This window comes from Stenella coeruleoalba (assembly GCF_951394435.1).
Source record: "Stenella coeruleoalba genome assembly, chromosome: 2".
Classification (NCBI taxonomy): Eukaryota; Metazoa; Chordata; class Mammalia; order Artiodactyla; family Delphinidae; genus Stenella; species Stenella coeruleoalba.
In genome coordinates, this window is record NC_137147.1 from 85,228,764 (window position 1) to 85,245,647 (window position 16,884).

At 38.1% G+C, this 16,884-nt stretch overlaps 1 protein-coding gene across 5 annotated transcripts in view; it reads right to left on the bottom strand.

The window, feature by feature from the left end:
- The window catches only part of ZNF106 (zinc finger protein 106), a 62,925-nt gene that overhangs the window by 25,952 nt on the left and 20,089 nt on the right, over positions 1 to 16,884 (bottom strand). For 3 of the 5 annotated variants that reach the window (XM_079906927.1, XM_079906925.1, XM_079906926.1), the window contains exons 3-6: positions 16,637 to 16,698; positions 8,213 to 8,410; positions 2,793 to 4,964; positions 1,107 to 1,737 (exon numbers count right to left, since the gene is read on the bottom strand). In XM_079906927.1, coding sequence (XP_079763053.1) covers positions 1,107 to 1,737; positions 2,793 to 4,964; positions 8,213 to 8,410; positions 16,637 to 16,698 — 3,063 coding nt within the window. The remainder of the gene's footprint in view (positions 1 to 1,106; positions 1,738 to 2,792; positions 4,965 to 8,212; positions 8,411 to 16,636; positions 16,699 to 16,884) is intronic. The other 2 variants (XM_079906928.1, XM_079906929.1) reach the window with 1 other exon arrangement.

Here is a 16,884-nt window from a genome sequence, read left to right on the forward strand (position 1 = left end):
ATCCAGGAGGGGAAAAAAAGAACCAGTTCTAAGATAGTCATACATTATTCTTCATTATTGCTACCATCTCTAACAGGGCAGTAGGAGTCTCATGAACATGGTATGAACTCATATTAGTTGAATGAATGTATCTGATTAAAAAAAAATACAATCCAAGGTCAAGTACCTCCCTAGCAACCTAGAGGGATGCTAATCCCACAGCGCTTAGGCAAAGCATATCACCTTGGTAAAAGCTAATAATACATGTATCTGATTTCATAGTTTCTACTTTAGAATTCAGCAAGAAAATCTTTACAACCAAAAACTCAACAGCCTGAGACAAGCCCCAAGATATTAGCTTTGTCATAAGACAATCTCTCATCCGATAATATCCACCACAGCATCTAGCTCAAAGGAGCAGAGTTGGAATAACTACTTTGTTATATTGTCCCAATATTAAAGGAAACAGCCCATTTTCACACAGTGACAGATTCCAGACTATATTACCACCAGCAACTCTTTCTTTTCAGAAAGGGTTCCTGAAAGGGTTAGGCAATATTAACATCAGAGGTGCCAAAAGAGAAGTATCAGTGAAGTAATGGATTCTAAAAAGACCAGGCTGGGTAACTTAAGTACAAAAGATAGAGTAACAGAGACTAAGACTATGCTCATATAGATGTACTCTCATAGTATAAAACTACCTTAGTGTTAAGCCTAGTAGTCCTGGGTCCGACAAGCACACATGCCCTGCAAATGCAACACTAGAGTACCTTTCTTCAGCAGTCCAGAATGCATCATGAAAACAGATAAAGTTACAGCTGAAGATGTGGCTGGTGATCAGGTGATACAAAGAATCATTGGCTTAGATACTAGTTTTAGAGATGACTTCATATTTTCCTAGTACTATACATTCATATTCAATTACATCTAACTTACTAGAGTTACTCAGTTAAAGAATCCAGTAGGATAAGAATATGAAAGTAAGAGTCAGCTTCAAAATCTTTTATTCCAGAGTAGGGAGAACCACAACCCCAGATACCCAAGAAAAATTAAACAGTTAAGTCTTTCTAATTAAGGCCAAGTCACCACATGAAATGTTCTACAAAAAGCACAGGAATGATACTCACTCCAGTGGCTCTTCGTTTCTTTCTAATATTCTGGACATCATTTTGTTCAGCACCAGAAGTACAGCTACTGTCTGTGGCTGCATCTGTCAAACTGGAGATTGCAAGGGCTAAGGATGCATTTGATGATAAAGAGTTTCCTTCTCCATTACTCTCCTGGGCATTGTGATTCTCTGAAAGTGGTGTAGAGCTCTCCTGGCTGTGCAGGTCTTTTGCCAAATGCATCAAAGGTATCGTATGGTCAGATGATAATTGAGCACTATGTCGCCTTCGAGTAGCAACATTTTCAGCTCTTTCACCTGTTCTTAGGGAGGCAGCTAGAGGTGTCATTTCCTGCTTAAGGCCCATGGTTTTTTGACTCTGTGCAGACCTCAATGAGTTATTAGGTGAAAAAATCTGCTGGGGCTCATTTTCTTTGCCTGTAGCTTCCTCACTGAAGAAGCTAAACACAGAAGGAGCCCTGTCCATGATCACACTGCTCTCTGAAAGGCTTCGCTTCCTTGCCAACCCAGGGGATGAAGAAATGGAAACACCTTCCCACTGGAATCCTTCTAGACTGGACAGATCAGGCTCCCCATCCAAATCCAAGACCTCTTGTTCATTTTGAACTAGAGGCACCATTTCGATGCCAAACCTCGAGAAAGAAAGAAAAGGAAAAATAATTAATCAGACATGGTTGGGAGAGGGGGCACCACTTAATGTGCCAGACTCTGTTAAGCACTGAGGTTACAAATATAAATAGATGGTTTCTGCCCGCAAGGAGCATTAAGAGTTCTAAACATAAAGTAAGTTAACTCTATTGTAAGTATTATAATGTAACAAGTACCAAATTAGATATTTGTATACAGCTATATACAAAAGGAGGGAATAAAAACTGAGGGTTTTATTTAATATGGAGCTCTAAATCAACAATAATAAATACGTAATTTTTAACAGCAAACAAATAAAAAATAAATAAAAATGTTTATTAAGCATTTACAAGCAGCAGACACCATGCTAAGAACTTTATAATCTCAATGATACTCACAAGTTACAGGAAAAGAAAAGGGGGCACAATAAGTATGTTATTTCGACAAGGATAGAAATTTAAGCCTAGAGGGCTATGTAATTATAAAGCAGGATGATTTTCAAGTAGCAAACCTATGTTGAATGCTGCTTTACCATTCAGAAAAGTTTAGTGCCTCAACATAAGATGAATAGCCGAACTATGACACAAGTACTTAGGAGAAAGTATTTTGCGATCACAAATACAAATGCCCAGAGCAAATACAGAAGGATAACCATCCACACGTTCTAAGTAAAAGGTAATGAGAACAGTTATACCTAAAAGTTGTACCACTCATTAAGATCTATAGATAGACACAGAGCTATAGATTGACTTTTTTTATGCTGTCACTTTATGGCTCCTATCACCAAAGTGTTAGATTTCTAAGTTTTTTCCTTGTCCCTACTTCATTTCTCAGAAGTAGGTGGGCTTCTTTTTAACCTGAATTCCCTGCTAGCAAACACTTTATTCCATTGGTTATAGAATAGGCAAGTAGTCACTCCTGGATATTTAAACCAGACATCTACAACGTATATTTTTTGCAAACATTTAATTAAATTTAACAAGGAGAATTCTCTTGACCAGAGTCAAAGGGTAAGTTTAAAAGAAAAAAAGGGAAATGGATACTGAAAAGAGGCACACACCTGGGTAAGCCTTTGCCTAGCTCTTGCTTTTTCTTGGTTACTTGCTGAATGACCTGTTCCCAGTTGACATTTCTCCGAGATGCATTTAGAATCTGCCGGAGGGTTGGCTTGAGCCCAGACTCCTTCTCTGTCTCACTCTTTCGATGACCACTGATATTGCGGATGCGGCGAGCACTATTGAGGTTTGGCTCAGGAAGGTGTGCTCCAGTTTTGCTCTTCAAGCTAATGTGACGGGTTAGATCTCTCTGGAGTGAGGCAGGAAAGCCAAGCTTACTTAGTTCAGGCAGGAGAGGGCCTGAGGGCTGACCTATATCGTTTTTTTGAAGCTCGGCATCCAAGCTAGTAGTCTCAAAGCCTTCTGTTTCATAAGATACAGGAGATTTAACAGGGTCATCAACCTGTGCATCTTCTAGAGAGGTTTTCAAATCTAGCAGTAAGTCAGAGTGTGGGCTGGCTACAGATGTCATTTGTAACTCAGATTCTTTCTGGTGAACTGTTGAGTTACATGGGGAAGTGGATGGTTTTCTAGATGTTTTCAGGTTTTGCTCCTCCCCGCTTTTCTCATCAGCAGCATGAGTACTGCAGGATAAAACTTCTGTAGTTGCAGAACCCAGGGTTCCAATTTTTGTTCCATCCTTTTCTGCATCAGATATCTCTCCATCACTTTCATCTTCTAATGCGTCTACTTGAAACTCAATCTTCAAAGATCCTTTTTCAGACTCTTCTACATTCCTACTTGCTTTTGCATAATTCCTGGTCCTTTTAGAAGCACTAAGAAGTGGATTTTGCAATGACTCATTACACTCTAGCACATCTTTGGCTTTTTGTAACGTATCACTTAAATTTTCATCAGGTTCCCTGTGAGTTCCAAATGTACTTTTATGCCCTTTTAAAACACGAGGACCTGAATTTCGCAATTTGGATATGTAAGAACCCTGATTATTTTCCACTGTGGGTTTGTTCAAGGGGTTTGAGTGTTCGCCAGGAAAAAAAGAATTCGTTTTGGTATTTTTTGAGGGATTCTTTGAATCCTGCTTTTGAGGAGCTGATTTAGTGATTGGAATTGGAAGGAGTGGGGATTTTAGCAATGGCATCTTATTTAAGGTATGCTCTTGTTCAGGTTTTTCTACAATGGGGCCCTCTCTCACTACCTCATAGGAAGCAGTGCAGTCAGAAGTGGCTTTGTGATTAAGAGATCTAGTATGTGTTTCTTTTTGTGTTTTCAGTGTTGGAGAATTATTTCTTTCATCAGTTTGGGGCTCTTGTATTCCTGTGGTTATCAAGCTAAAATCATTATCTATCGTTTCCAACTTGTTACCAGTGACTTCTTTCACTCCCGATTGTAAATCCAGAGTCTTCTGGGAAGGGTAAGGAGTCCAGCGACGGAGCTTTTCCCTTGCCACACTGCCATTCTTCCCACCAATTTTGGAAGCTAAGGTATCTGTTTGTTTAGTGGCTTGGCTTTCCAGATGCTCAAAATTGAAGTCAAGTAAGCCCTCTGACGAAAACTTATCACTTGTAAATCCTTCAGAGGGACCTCTGTATGTGGCGACTGCACCAACTTTGTCATTTTCTTGCCGCTGCCACTTATATCTCTCTTGATTATATTTGTTTGACTTAGATTTCTTGTTCCATAGCATAGTCACGTCTTCCATTTGACAGTTAGAATTTCTGTTTCTGCTTGGTTGAAATTTGTCTCCGGGGCCACTGTAATTCCAACTATTTGTGCTACGTACACTGGATTTCCAGTTTCCGTTACTGCTGTTCATATGCCGACTGGAAAAGCCACCTGTTCCTTCAGAATGCCAACTGGAATTCCTTCCTGTACCATTATGATTCCAATCTACCATTCCACTATTTGAATGCCAACCACCTCCAGAATTACTATGGCTGTGAAACCAAGTTGAGGAGCCTCCTGCAACACCCTTATGCCACCCAGAACATCCTCTTGATCCACCACTACTCCTCGAAGAATGTGGGAAGCTGTTTTTCCTAGTATTATTATAGCCATCTTTCTCCCATTTCCGGTCCCGCTGAGGAGGTCCACGATGATGCCATGCTGGCTGACTGTAGCTCTCTCTGTCCTGGTAAGGAATTCGGTCTTCTCGTCTCCGTTGGGATCGCCTGTCATCAGAGTTTATTTCTTGGCTGCTATTGGAAGGTTCATCTTGCCTGGAAAAAAAAGTCTTTCATTAGTGACTTAAAAGAGTTCTCCTGGTCCCTCTAAAGGCATAACCCACCAAACTTCCGCTCTGCCTTCCTCCTTTGTTACCTAGAATATGTAACAGAGACTACTTTTATTTCAAATAGTAGATGCTTTCATATCTTTAAATGATATAAACTTATATTTCACAATTTATTGATTAGAAATTAACATCTTGTGTCTCCTATCACCCCCAAAATATTAAAAACTTGACACATTTATACTATCTTCCCTCTCCTGCTCCTGTTTCTCTCGGCATATTCTGGGATTTTGTCCCTATCATCCAATTATTATTTTTATATTATACAATTTTTTGAGAACAAGAACAAGTATATTTTGTAGCTATGGTTAGTTATCATAGTTAATACAATTTAAATTCACCTGCTCTTAATACCATGATTTCTTCAATAGTTGGTTCTTTCTGAAAACCCAGTTTCTTAACCTATTTTAAAAGATTTTACTATGCATAATCACTTTCATTAATAAACACTTTATTATTAAGTACACATTCAGTGACTGTTAGTGGTAAAAGAAAAATTTTATGTATAGTTCCTCTTCCTGAAGGGCTTATAATCTAGCTAAGGAAATAAGCAGGGTCACAAACAGGAGTAAAATAGCACATAACAAGTAGCACCCACAGTAAGTGCTACAAGGAGCTCCATGAGCTAGCGGTTTTTATAAAGAAGCTACAGCTGTTTCAACTATTCATGTTAGACAAGGAGCTCACAGAAATGTGAATAAATTTAAGCAAACATCACAGGAATAGGCGTAAAACCATTTTTCTCTAAAAAGCGCCTATAGTATGCCTGGCTCAGTGCTTAGCATGTGGTATGTGCTCAAAAAATTGAATAATACTAATTAAAATGTATTGAGTACCTACTTATCATAAGGCATTTAGTGCTAATCACCTTACACAGATTATCTCATTTAATTTTCACAACTCTGCAGCAAGTAGCATTATTCCTACTTTTTAGATAAGGAAACTGAGGATTAGAGAGGTTAAGTAACTTGCCTAGAGCAAGATAGCAGTGAGTGTTACGGCAGAGATCTGAACCTTGGTGTCTGACTCGAGAGCTCTTTTTTTTAAAATTGAAGTGTAGTTGATTTACAATTCTGTGTTAATTTCTACTATACAGCAAAGTGATTCAGTTATACATATATATGGATATATATACAAATATATATATACATTCTCTTTCATATTCTTTTCCATTATGGTTTATCACAGGATACTGAATATAGTTCCCTGCACTATACAGTACGACCTTGTTGTTTATCCATTCTATATATAATAGTTTGCATCTGCTAATCCCAAACTCCCAGTCCATCCCTCCCCCACTCTCCCCTCCCCGTTAGCAACCACAAGTCTGTTTAGAGCCCACATTCTTAACCACTAGACCTTGATAGAATAAAAATCTCAAAGTTTCGGCAGTTGGGTTCCCTCCTTAATTTTAAACTCAGTATTGACTTTAACTGGCTTTAAAAGCTTCGAATGTCTATAAGATTTTGGACACAAATTGGAATTTCCTCCTTTTTCACAAGACGGAATTAATTTACCTAAAAGTTCAAACATCCACTTACATTATGAATTACAACTGTTTCTAAACAGGAGACCCTAAGTTCCCAAGTGACAAGTGTTACTACAGATACTTGGAAGATTTTTATACCACCATTAACCAAATTGTTTTTTTGTTTCTAGGCAGTATGAAACTTATGACATCCAAGGAGATCACTGACTTGGCTCTACTAATTATCATCCAGAAATGAGGAGAATTGGGCAATTTAAGTCAGTCACAAAGTAAAATTCCTAGATCATCATGAATTGGCTAGGTCAGGGGGACAATAGCATGCAGCTAAACCCACAGCCCAGAAAGAACAATATAAACTAAAAACCTCATGAAGGAAAAAAGAAAAAACCTCATGAAGAAATAAGTAGATGACTTTATAAATAGGTCACCAAAGAGGCATATAAAAATGATCAAAGAATAGTATCTACAACATGAATGTCTAATTTACTGAGAAGCTCTTTTACCCTCTGACTTAATGTTTAATCATTTACACAGATAAGCTAATAGTGGCACAAGAGTGTAAGAACAAAAATAGAAGTTAGTCTCCTAGAGGCTCCAACACCCTAAAACAAGAGTAAACTACAGCTATACTGAAAGTAGTGAGAATGTCATTTGAAGGATAAGCAACTAAACAATTTAAGAACCATGTTGCTACGGACATTTTAAAACTAAGAAAGTCTCCTTCAAGGACTTGTTCAAAAAACTTTTAGCATATAGAATAAAAACTACTTCTTTTTTATATTTAAACCTCTAACTGAAAATGAAATACAGACCAGGGATAACTAGTATTCAAGAAGGATCTTTAAAATTTTTATAATTTGAAATGTTTTCTATCATGTTCTAGGACTTAAAAAATTACCCCACCTCATAACTGGTTCTATATCTCTTTTACTCATATCTGAAATTTTCTGCTTCATTAATTAAACTCTTCAGACCACAAATCAGTAATGTTAAAATACAAAACGCTAATACCTGAATTATAGATGTAGGTATGAAATTATGTAGTACAAGCTATAAAACTTCTATTGCTGAAATGATCCTGACAGTGTCCAACTGAATATAAATTTATTCAATAAATATTTACTGAAGAAATTAATAATAAAGGGATAAATCAAATTTGGTAGAAGCACCATGTTAATTCACATTAGGCAAAACAATTTTTTCCTAAGGGATGAAATAAGAAATGCCATATAACATATTCAAATGAAGCTTATTCACTAATACCTTTCCACTAGAAAATCTAGATACCAAATAAGAATTTATTGGTATCCAAAACAATTTGGAACGAATAAAAACAGTTCCAAACATAGTTATCAACATGGTAAAATTCAGATACATAGCCTAGCTTTTAGGTAGGGTCAATACTGAGTTTTTGGGGTTTTTTTAAGGAGTTAATACAGTAGTTCAAGAAAGCATTCCATTGCCTTTTATAAATAAGACAGCAACTTCAAGGTAAACTTTATAATTAAGATAAATAAATCTGTGGCACAACTTTGTAAATCAACTATACTTCAATAAAAAAACAAAATTTAATTTTAAAAAAAGATAAGTCTGAATGCTATAGGCTGAAAAGAATGTAAATGGAAAATGTATTCTCTACTACATTCTGTTGCAGATAGGCTTTTTAAAATATCAAAATTATTACTTACCGACTTTGTTCTTTCCTTTGTTTTATTAACTGAACGAGTTCCTTGTCAAAATAATCTTCCTCTTCTTCTTCCTTTCCATCATCTTCTCTTTCCTGGGCATCAACATTATCTTTGTGCAATTGGCCAGAAATGTGCTTTGCATACGCAGAAAGACCCACTTCTGTGACCCCGCACACTCGGCACTCATGACTACTGTCCCTAGGGAAAGAGGCAGATGAGGGACATTCAATTCTCCCCACTGGCATGGCACACTCACAAGATCTGTTATAGTTTCCTCTGAAAGACACTGCACACTTTGGCACAGTGAAAAATTAGTTCTAATCAATTTCAGTGCTCCTTTCATCACTTTTAATAAGTTTGTTCATAAGTTACTTTTGAAATGAATTAAAGATTCTTTTCCAGCAATCAAGAGGCAATACACTTCAGAATAATACAGTTTAGGAGGAGAAATCTTCTTGAATTGCTGTACTTAAAACCTTGCCAGAGGAAACGTGGTGAAAGGGGAGGCAGGGCAGGGGGCTCAGAGCAAACAGAAGTTGCTCCAGAGCACACCCATGGTGCCAGCTGCACTCAGAAAGCCTGGCGACAGCTCTTACATTTAATCTCTGGCTCAAAAGCTTTCTCCCAGTGAAAATTAAGGGGTGGAGAAAAGGGTAGGCGGTGTAGCCAATCACAACCTGGTAACTAAATCGGAGCAGCTGGAGCTCTGCCTGGAATGTGAAGATTCCGGACCCCAGGGCAAATGATACTAGTAGTCTCAGCAAACTTTTTTGGTCGGATGATACATGTGATCTACATTCTGCTTCAGAAGGGCTTATTTTAAAGGGAATGGAAAGCATTTCAGTTGTAGGAAGTTAACAGCTGTGCTAGGCAAATGGTTTTTCTCAGGTTTCAGAAAAGAACACCATTTAGAGAGAAGTATAATCAGGTTCTCGGTTAAGAAAGATAATTGGGCAGGCGTTTTCTTCTTTTACTTTACACACTTAATGGTATATCTCATACTTGGCCAGTGTAAGAAGCCAAAGTCTTGAATCAATGTCCAGAGCTGTAGTAGATGAATAATTTAACTGCTTTTTTAGCTTCCTGAGTCCCTTGATTGGTTCAGCAATCTATGCAGTCATTGATGAGAAACACCTGAACACCATGGGCACATGTGTAATAAATGGACAGTAATAGCCACTCAATAATCCAAATTGGCTTAACTCTATCACTTGTCTTGGGTTAATACTAGTGATATTTTTGCACTTCCTATGCCATTCTATAAAAACACACATACAAAGACATGCTGTCTTTGATAAGACAGACAGACATAAGAAATACATACACAACACTGCTTCATCTTCCCCTCACATACATCCAACAAGACACGGGCAGAATTCACATCAGTTAGCCAGAAGAGACCCTCAAAATTAAGCACCTCATTTACTAGAAGATGGTTTCTGTTACAGATCATCTGAATATCCATTAAAAACAAAAAACTTACTGAGCAACTACTAATTCCAGGAAACAAGCTAAGTATATGGTTAATGGTGACAAATTATAAACAAACAATGCCCAGTAAGTAAACAAAACAGTTTTTTACTTTGTACGAATCATGAAAAACACCTCAGAAAAACGGAGAAACTTCATAAGTTTCCATCTTTTTTCTTGACTTTGTACCTCAAATGCTCTGGAGGCAATATAGTCTTTGACATTAAGATTCATTTTAATGAGTTCTGACCAGATTCCCTGAATTACCCTGAATATCGAGAGTTTAATTCATTCTAATCCTCCAGGAACTTAAATACATTATTTTCGCTGAGAGTTTTCAACTGTATTTTACTACAATTATATAGTTAAAGAAAAATAATCCTCAACTTTCCTCAGTTTACCTGGGATATCCACACTCTTCTCTCAAGCAATTAAAATTAAGGTAGTTCATTCAAAGTGAATGTTAACTTGTAACAGAAAGCAAGCCTTTTCTCACAGCAACACAGAATGAAGTTTAAAATGTATATATAGGGCTTCCCTGGCGGCACAGTGGTTGAGTCTGCCTGCCAATGCAGGGGACACGGGTTCGAGCCCTGGTCTGGGAAGATCCCACATGCCGCAGAGCAACTAGGCCCGTGAGCCACAACTACTGAGCCTGTGCATCTGGAGCTTGTGCTCCACAACAGGAGAGGACGCGACAGTGAGAGGCCCACGCACCGCGATGAAGAGTGATCCCCACTCACCGCAACTAGAGAAAGCCCACGCACAGAAACGAAGACCCAACAGAGCCAAAAATAAATAAATAATTTTTTTAAATGTATATATAAATAGAAATCTATCCCCAATGGGCAGCACCAGAAGAATCTGAAGACTGTAACAAACCTGGCATACATAATTTACACTATAATAACAACTCAAATCAACTGAATTTTCTGGTTAGAAAATCTTTTGGGCTTTAAACTCTCTACAACTGTGGAAAATGTTTTTAGTCCACTTTTCTACCTCAAAGTTTATAGAACGCTAAACCATATATTGCAGTACCAGGAACATCATTCTAAAAGGTATTCTTGAATAAAATCCCTGATTTTATCCTTAGTTCCAAAATGCAGAGAATTTTTTTCTTTTTCTTTTTTGGCTGTGCCGCTTGGCATGCGGGATCTCAGTTCCCGGACCAGGGACGGAACCTGTGGCCCCTGCAGTGGAAGCACGGAGTCCTAACCACTGGACCACCAGGGAATTCCCACAGAGAATTTTTCATATGTCCAAACCATCAAAATCCCTCTTTAAAAGACATAATTGGAAGACGACACTGACTTCTTAAAATATTAAGGAATGTAGTATAAAGTAGACAGTAACTAACTCTGTTAAAAATAAATATCCATAATCATAAACCCACATATTTTGCAATTTCCAAGGCACAAGTATATGTTGGACATGTATCAAACGCTCAAACACAGATTTTTTAAACATTTTTGCTTTCATTGCAAGAAAGAGTATTAACCATAATTCCGAAGTTACTTGATAGAAAAATACCTCGAGATCCTACCCAGAAGGGTATAGCAATAAGTGCAACATAAAAGTTAACACTAAAAACACAGATTTATCAAAACACAGAAATCCCTAACATTTTTCTTATAAATGAAATCTAGTTTTTTGTTTTGTTTTTTTTAAAGATAAGCTTTACAAGAAACTTCAAAAAGAGAAAAGAGAGACTCTACATTTATACTGGGAAAGAGCAGGATAGGTCAACCACATCTTGTGAAAATTCAAATGTGTCTGTGTCTGGAGTCAAGCATATTACAATATGCATTCAGGCTCCCAAATAGGGTGTTTGGGAAACCACATGTTCTTTAAAGCTAATAGCAAATTAAATAATATTTGAATGATGCTATTTTCCAATTTTTTATCAATAACCAGTTAAAATACTACTTTGTATAAATATATAAATAATTGTTGGTAAAAAAGTACTGGTTTACTTCCTGACTAATACAGGCAATAAGTTTCCTCAGAGCGTTTTAACAGAGGGCCCAAATTAGCTTCATCCTGTTACCACACAATTTCCTCTCATGTGTGAAAGGCAAAGCCTTCAGATATTCTATCCATAAGCTCCTCTTTATTAAGCTTGCTCTAACTATACCACAACAGCTGGTTGATAAATTAAGGTTTGTGCCCTTTTAATAGCATCTATCTGTAGAAACTACTTACAGGCCATACATCTGAACAAGTACATCAGGAAAAAACAGGGAAATGTTCCAGATGTCTACAATCGTGAACTAAATAAGTTACTCACTTCTCAATCAAGCTTGCATTCAAAACCTAAAAAAATGCTCTTTACATTTCTTAACCAGATCACAACCAAAAATTATAGTGATACTTAATATCAGAAAGCCAGTAGTTAAACATGGAATCCAGAGGAAATAATCACAAACTGAGGATAGGAGGAAAAAACATAATGACTGATAACTATTTGTCCCTTTGGTACAAACTAGTGATGACTGTCATGGCAATAAATGTTCCAAGTCAGTAAATGATTTTTAAGATTGTGTTGTTTTTTATAGTTTTGCCAGCTGTTTTTCCTTGCTACCTGCTTGCCTTCTCCCTTATAATTTATACTGGCCAGGAAACCATACCAAACCTTATAGCACTATATCTAAAATATGAGTAAATTAAGTACCAAAGTGCTCTCCTCTAAATAAAATGAGTTTGGGTGTTAACACTGACATTACTATTGTCAGTTCAGAGGCTTCCAATGCTTATTCCTTAACTATCTGATTATGCTCCAAATAACTAAAAACAGTACACAAAATCTCCATGGCACAATTAAGTTGATGAGTGGGAGGAAAGGAGAAACAAATTACAGAACAATACATATATGGCATGTCGTTCAGTTATGGTAGCAAGACAAAACAAAATGTGTGTATATATAAATATAAATCTATGTATACACACAGAAAAGACGTTTGGATAGGATATACACTAAACTGTTGACTTTCCTCTAAGAGGGGAGTAGGAAGGGGGGGAGAGAGTGAAAGGACCTCTACGTTTTTTACTTTTTATGATTCTGCACTGACTATGAACATGAATCTTAGTTATCAAAATTTGTTTTTTAATGTTTTAATTAGCTAATTAGTGATCTTTGAATAAAATAAGGCATTAGTCTTAGAACAAAATGAGCTTCTCTCCTAATGACTAGATTTACTAACCTCATTTGTTTTGTTTGATTTTATAATACACTACAGGTCACTAAGAAGCCCAGAAAAAGGTGAATTCCAGAAAGAAGTATGTTGGAAATGGGATCAAATAATCCACATACAGGGAATCAAAGGTTGACTGTATTTCATAGGTTCCAATGATAATGAGTTAAAGATCATATATACTCAAGGTATTATAAGGGCTCTCCACATTAAATCTGAGTGAACACCTCTTTTATACTGCTACTAAGACCTAACCTTCACACAGTAAAAGACTGAGACCATGGAAAAATTCCACCAGTATGCTAAACAGATGCTGAAAGTTTAATAACATATTAATTTGCCCACACAACCTAAAACTATATTACTTAAAACACAAATAATTCCAAATGACTTAGGTTGGCATCTTGATCAAATCTTGCACAGTAAGTCCCCTACATACGAACAAGTTCCGTTCCGAGAGCACATTCATAAGTCCAATTTGTTCGTAAGTCCAACAAAGTTAGCCTAGATACCCAACTAATACCATCAGCGATATAGTACTGTACTTGTAATAGGTTTATAATACTTTTCAGAAATAATAATACATAAAAAACACAAAAAATAATGAAAACATTTTTAACCTTACAGTATAGTACCTTGAAAAGTACAGTAGTACAGTACACCAGCTGGCATACAGGGGCTGGCATCAAGTGAACAGGCAAGAAGAGTTACTAACTGGAGGAGGGAGAGGAGGAGGGAGATGGTAGAGCTGAAGGATCGTCAGCAATATGAGATGGAGGGCAAGCTGCAACTTGCGTTCACTCAGATTTAATGTTGAGAGCCCTTATAATACCTTGAATATATATGATCTTTAACTCATTATCATTGGGAACTATGAAATACTGTCAACCTCTGATTCCCTATATGTGGATTACCTTAATTATTTGATCGTCACACCTGACGTTGACGGCACAGATTCTGGTTCCTTGCTGGATTCAATTCTATTTACCATATTGAAAAAACGATCCAGTGATGTCTGAGTAGTAGCTCTTTTTTTCTTGTCATAGATAACACAGTAGCACTGGATTGCATTCTAACGGCCGCTGCAGCCTTCATGTACCATTCTACGTTCAGGTCCTGTGCCTCAAAAACTAACAGTGCCTCCTCAAATAAAGAAAATCCCCTTGATATTTCCTGCGTCATGAATCTCTTCGGTTCTTCAGTTACTTCTTCGTCCTCTTGTCTCTCTTCGTCCATTCTCTGGGCCTCCAATTCCACCAGGTCTTCATTAGTCAGCTCCTCTTGTTGCACAGCAAAGAGTTCAATGAAGTTGTCCTCTTGCAGATCAAGCTCCAGCTTCTTGCTGAGGGTCACTAAGTTGCTGAAGACCTCTTTGGACTCATCCACCTTCTCAAATCCACAAAAATCGTGAACAAACTGCAGGCAAAGGTTCTTCCAAACCCCATTCATGGTGACAGCCGTAACCTCATGCCAAGCAAAGTCAATGTTTTTTATGGCCTTGTAGATGTTATAGTCCCTCCAAAATTGTCACAAGGTTGCTCCTGATTCGTCACTCACCTTTACCGCCTGATGAAAAGTGTGACATAAATAATATTTCTTGAAAGTTGCTACAACTCCCTGGTCTGTAGGTTGGATGAGCGACATATATTCAGTGGCAGATGCACTACTTTGACTTCGGGATGAAAGTTGTCCATGAATGGGGGTGGCCTGGAGCATTGTCAAGCAGCAAAAGAATGTTGAATGGGACGTCCTTCTCCAAGCAGTATGTCTCTACCTCTGGGATAAAGTGGTGGAAAAACCAGTGCTGGAAAATGGCCTGTGTAACCCAGGCTTTGGGGTTACTCTTCCACACAACAGGAGGAGAGCCCTTGGCTATGTTTTTAAGGGCTCTTGGGTTCCCTGAATGATAACCTAAGAGAGGCTTCAGCTTCATATCACCAGAAGCATTGCCACCAAACAACAGAGTTAGCCTATGCTTTGCTGCTTTATAGCCTGGCAACCACTTTTCCTCCTTATTGATATAACTTTGGTCTGGCATCTTCTTCCAGTACAGTCCTGTCTCAACCACATTAAAAACCTACTTGGGTAAATACGTGCCTTCATCAATAATTTCTCGAAGCATTTCACGAAATTCCCGGGCAGCTACTGTATCTGCACTCGCTGCCTCACCACTTACTTTTACATTGTAAAGGTTGGCTCTAGCTTTGAACCGATGAAACCAGCCATGGTTAGCATTAAAAGACACGCCCTCTGATTCTTTGCCGCGTTTCTTCTTCAAGTCTTCATAAAGGCTTTTAGCTTTCTCCTGAATCAACATTAGGCTGAGTGGGACTCAACGCTGATGCTGATCCTACATCCACACATTGAGAAGCTTCTCCATCTCCTCCATCACTTTTCCACACTTCTTCAGTATTATTGTCGGCATCATTGGCCCAGCAGACTTTGCTGTTCCATGATCTCGTCCTTCTTTTTTTTTTTGTTTTTTGTTGTACGCGGGCCTCTCACTGCTGTGGCCTCTCCCGTTGCGGAGCACAGGCTCCAGACGCGCAGGCTCAGCGGCCATGGCTCACGGGCCCAGCCGCACCGCGGCATGTGGGATCCTCCCGGGCCGGGGCACGAACCCACGTCCCCTGCATCGGCAGGGGGACTCTCAACCACTGCGCCACCAGGGAAGCCTTTGTCCTTCTTCTTTAGAATCATGCTGATGGTTGAACAATTCATGTTATAAGAACAAGCGACAACTATCATCTTTTCGCCTTGCTCCACTCTCTCAATTTCACTTTGTTTCCGTCGTTATCGCTTGGCGCTTCTTAGCAGTACCAGCTACCTCACTGCTGCTTTTAAGCTTGCTTCTGTACATCCTGGACTTGAAATAAAAATACTGTACTACTGTACTCTCTATAGTACTTTACAGTAAAGCACACAAAAGCACAACCACTTGCAGAGGATGCACGCACATGACAATGTATGCTAGACACATGAACTAACTTACGTAATTGGACATGGGAACACACATTCCCATGTGTGAAAGTTCACAACTTGAAGGTTCATATGTAGGGGACCTACTGTAACCATTACTCATGGACTAAGGTATAATGCATATTTCTGTTTCCCAAAGTTTCTCTGTTCCATACTGTCTCCAAACTTCAAATTCACACATGTCCAAAACATCAAAAGAGGAAACTTAGTTGGAAAAAAAAGACACAGGATATACATACATGCTACATTTAATGTCTTAAAGGTACTTGATAGATTTTCTTTCCTTAAACATCTCAAGCTTTAATTCACAAAATAGCATTCTTAGATACTCAGGGTTTATACATCTATTTTATTTACACTAATGAGATTCAGTGCTATTTAGAAGACTTTGGACTTTTCAGACTATTCCAGCAACAGTAAAGGTTTATGGCCTGCAATAATTTGAACACTGCTGAGGCAATAATATGAAATGTCCTAGTTGCAAGGCTGCTGTGTAGGAATAAGAAAGCTTACTAATGAGAGAACTAGCTCATCCCCACCCACCTTTGTTGTAATCTATTTGCTAGAGTTGCTGTGAATTCTACACATTTGAGATGCACAAAGATTTATCCCTTTTGAAGGCCAAAAAAAACTACTGTACTTGTTATTAATTCCAAAGGATAGTACTATGCCATAAGACAACATTCATTTATGAAGGATTACTATAAAATAAGCTGACAAGCACCATCAGCCCTCAGATCCCCCCACATCCAGAAGTTTATGGAAGACAGCCGTCCCATACCTGCCCTTCAGGTTCTCAAGTTCCCTGTGATGCAACATGCTCCGCATGTGTTCGTCCATCTCCTTCAAAATTAAAGAAAGCAGGTTAAACTAAGGGGGATTGCTTTGGGGAAGAAAATTCCTCTGTCCTCTTCAATCAACAATTGGGGCTCAAGCTCCTTGTATCAAAGTCGTGTTTGCGGTTACCATTCTCAATTCAATATTGGAATCAGTTCCTTATTAAGTAACTCTTTAGCTTGTTTTTTGACA